The 3,943-nt window shown below is 45.1% G+C and overlaps 1 protein-coding gene across 2 annotated transcripts in view; it reads left to right on the top strand.

Annotated features, from left to right (window-relative positions):
* The first annotated feature begins 54 nt into the window (after positions 1 to 54).
* The window catches only part of Lrba (LPS responsive beige-like anchor protein), a 488,275-nt gene continuing 484,386 nt past the window's right edge, over positions 55 to 3,943 (top strand). Inside the window, exons 1-2 of one of the 2 annotated variants that reach the window (XM_026787115.1) lie at positions 55 to 554; positions 846 to 1,285. In XM_026787115.1, coding sequence (XP_026642916.1) covers positions 1,070 to 1,285 — 216 coding nt within the window. In that variant the 5' untranslated portion in view covers positions 55 to 554; positions 846 to 1,069. Of the gene's footprint in view, positions 555 to 845; positions 1,286 to 3,943 lie in introns of those variants that run through there. The other variant, XM_026787152.1, reaches the window with a different exon arrangement.

Raw genomic sequence — 3,943 nt, forward strand, 5'->3', positions numbered from 1 at the left:
CGCGCGCCCTCGCTCGCGCACGCGCACGCCGCGGCCGGGCAGCCCTCGGCGCTGTCATGGCGGCGAGGAGCAGCTCCAGTGGGCACAGGGGCGGTCCCGCGCGCTTCGGCTGGGCGATCCGTGGCAGTAGCATCCTCAGCACCCCCACAGCAGCACGAGTCGCGGTGTCGCTAGTGCCTGCAGCAGTTGCTCGAGCAGGGTTGAGCGCAGGGGTGGGGCGGCCTAGGAAATCCATGGAGTTCTAGGCAGCCGCGGGTTCCCGGGGAGCGGACTAGGGAAACTTGGAGGCAGCGACCAGGTGCATTGACCTTCCTCTCCCTCCCCTCCTCTCCCCGCAGTCGGCGTCCAGCCTGCCTTCCCGCCCCTACACACTCCTCCCTTCCTCTCCACAGCGGAGCTCAGGTGCCGGGGAGAGGTGCTCCACTCCTCCCCCTGGGCCGAGCGCTGAGCAGAATCACCGCCCCCTTCCCCCGCCTTTTCCTGCCCTGGATCACCGCCGCCACCTCCGTCTCTCTGCGCCCCGGCTGGGGTGAGGACGAGGCCAGAGTCTCTGGGTGAGGAGGAACTTTGTGCCTCAGTGGTCGCGGGGGGTCCCCTCCTTCCCCCTCGTGACAGTTTCCCCGCGATGCACCTGCCTGCGCCCACCACCTGCGCGGGCTGGGGGAGGAGGGGACCGGCCCCGCGGCCCGGAGGACCCGCCTTCGCCCGGAGCCCGGGAGGAGCGGCCGGCTGGCCCTGGGGTGCCTTTAGTAACTTATTGGACAGACAGTAACTATTTCCCTCTCCTCCCTAAAAAATCCCACGACCAATCTAGCCTATTTAACATGTGTTTAATCTTCCAATAGGGTTTGGCCTTGTTGTCAGCCTCGGGGAGAGAGATTGGACAAATATTCTCCAAGAGGAGGAGGGCGACGCCAAGGACTTTCCACATCAACTGCTTTTGGGGTTTCTCCTCAAGTTGGAACAGAAACCCCTTTTGGTTTAGCTTTTGCCTGTGTTGTGCCTCCGGTTAGTGCAGCGACTGCTGGCCCAGAGTGACTCTTGAGTTGTCCTTTCTTGTGAGCTAGTAATGGCTAGTGAAGACAATCGTGCCCCTTCCCGGCCACCAACAGGTGATGACGGGGGAGGTGGAGGGAAAGAAGAAACCCCTACGGTAGGGGGTGCCTTGTCCCTGAAGCCGGGGCTCCCCATCAGGGGCATCAGAATGAAATTCGCCGTGCTGACCGGGTTGGTGGAAGTTGGAGAAGTGTCCAATAGGGATATTGTAGAAACTGTCTTTAACCTGGTGAGTAGATCAATATTTTATAAGCATATACTTTTCTCGGTGAGTTGGGGAACAAGACGAAGCTGGGGTCATGTGCTTCACTCAAACTAATGGCTTTTTCCACAGAGAGACACAAAATTCCACTTGACCTAAATGAAACAATTGCTTGTATTTCAGTTGAAAGAAAATTATGCAAAATTTGACACTTCAGGTTTTGAATGAACATATCACTTTGTGCAAGGGAAGCAAGTGTTCATTTGGAAGTCTATCTCCGAGTGTGTGTGTGTGTGTCAGGTGTTCAATGCAGAATTTGACTAATTTTTTTTCCCCTTGGAGTGTATGTTTTTTAAGCCTGCATTTCTCTTTCACATTATAAATACGTGTCCTTTTTTCGGACTTGGGAACTGATTTAAGTCTTTATCTAAGTTATATTTTGTCTTAGTTTGTGTGTGTGTGTGTGTGTGTGTGTTTTAGTTTTTCCGAGACAGGGTTTCTCTGTAGCTTTGGAGCCTGTCCTGGCACTAGCTCTCGTAGACCAGGCTGGCCTCGAACTCACAGAGATCCACCTGCCTCTGCCTCCCGAGTGCTGGGATTAAAGGCATGCGCCACCACCGCCCGGCTTGTCATAGTTAGTTTTAAACACAAAATTCACATCCATAGTGTTAATAAAAGGCTAACATTGCAAATTAGTATTTTTAATTTTGGCTAGTCTTAGTTTTAGAAATAACTGGAAAAGGTTAAATTTTGGAGTGCATATAGGATTATATTCAAAGTAATCTTGTGATAATTGAACGTCAACTTGAAAAAGGCCTGAGGCAGCCGTAGGATGAGCTTTATGTTTGTGTAAATTCGTGTGTAGCAGTAAAACACACTTGGTCGTTGGAAGTTGCTGATTATACTATAGTGGGCTTTGACTCATTTTTTTTTCTCTGTGACTCATTTTAAGTGGCTATGAGATACTTTCCTTTTTCCCTCCATTCTAAGAAATTACCGTTAGTGGAACCTTTTTAGACTCTTTAATTCTGTGCTGATTATCAACTTAAAAGAATCAAAAAGGAATCTGGCTTTAAAATAATTTCCTTTCTTTCATTCAACCAGTGTGAGAAGATAATATGTGATACCAAATGTAAGTGTGCAGTAGTTGTAGTAACTGTCTAGTAGCCATCCCTTTTCCTCTGTATTGTCACGGTGAGACTTGTTTTACTTCAGGCAGTTAAGTATTTCCTTCATTAGGCCTTTCCTAGTGGTTCAGTCATTTGCAATATAGAGTCTAGAATGGCAAAGTAGGTGGTGAAATTCACTTGCTTTTGAAGCCCGAAAACTTTAAACCGTATTTTATTTTTCTCCTGGATTATTGTATTGCCATTTTAGATATAAGTACTGACAGACATTCACACATGCATTTTGAAACTATATATTATGGACATGATCAAATATATAAAAAATTGAATAGCATAGTTAACTCTGGTATCTATCATCCAGCTTCACCATTTTGGGGATCTTTTGTGTGTTTGGAACTTTCAAAAGTGATCTTTCTGATAAAACACAAATTCATCTATTTCTTTACCTCAAAAAACTTGAGTTTTTCTTGTTTGTTTTTTTTGTTACTTTTTCTGAACCTAATTGTACTGTGGATGGTAAACAGAAATTGGTATAGTCCATACTTGTTTGTATGTGAAAACATGACGTTCACCTGTTCTTTATAGTGTGCTGTGTTGTGGTGAATGACCAAACAGGAATCACTTCCATTTTTATCGTTAAAGAAAGTGTAAACTCTGTATTAATAGTTCGCTGAAGTGTAGGACTGATAAAGACTTTAAGGTCAGGTCCCTCCTAGTTTGTAGGGTAGTGCATGGCACGTCCTCTTCTTCAGCATTCCTTCTTTGAGGAGTGTGGGGAGAGTGGCCTAGAGGAGTAGATTTGTTTTCCTTTAGACTACTTTTTGTGATTAGAATATGAGCTCTAAGAAAATTATGGGAACTAAAGTGTTGGTAGTCCAGCTAGTTCATCTCATTGCTGCTGTTGCTGTGGATATAGTGTGAGTTGTAATTCTATTCCAAGGAGGAATCATCTATTCTGTGCCAGGCACTGGGCCAGGTGGCTTTATTATTTAAGTCTTTCCTGAATACTCTTCTAATGCATATGTGCCTTTTCAATGATGAGGAAACCAAGATACTGAAAAGTTAAATAGATTGCCTACAATGTGCTCTTTAGGCTTGGTCTTTTCAGGAATGTATCTGTCACATGAATTGCTGTGGAGTTGTTTTCATCTCTGAGCAGCTTTTTTGTACCTTAGGTATTGCTTTCCTCAAGGGCACAACAGTCATTCATCTTGATAAATATTCATGGCTAAACCTGCACCAATGGATTTTATTCCTTTTTATCTAACTTCCAAAAAACTTTCCACGATATTGCTTTAAAAAGATCTCAAAACTAAACATAATGTTTTAGTTCTTCATGTAATTGGTATCTCATTTAGTCTGTGCAGGAAGGTGATTATTAACTTTTTTCTTTTCTTTTTTATTTATTTATTTCTTTTTTATTTATTATTATTGTATGTGTATAAGTGCCAGTGAACACGCTGCGGTATGGGTGTGGAGGTCAGAGGGCAGATTTGGGGTGTTGGTTCTCTCCTTCCATCTTGGTGAGAAGAGTGTCTTCTCTTCATGTTTGTCCTCC

This window comes from Microtus ochrogaster, chromosome 1, assembly GCF_000317375.1.
Source record: "Microtus ochrogaster isolate Prairie Vole_2 chromosome 1, MicOch1.0, whole genome shotgun sequence".
Lineage (NCBI taxonomy): Eukaryota > Metazoa > Chordata > Mammalia > Rodentia > Cricetidae > Microtus > Microtus ochrogaster.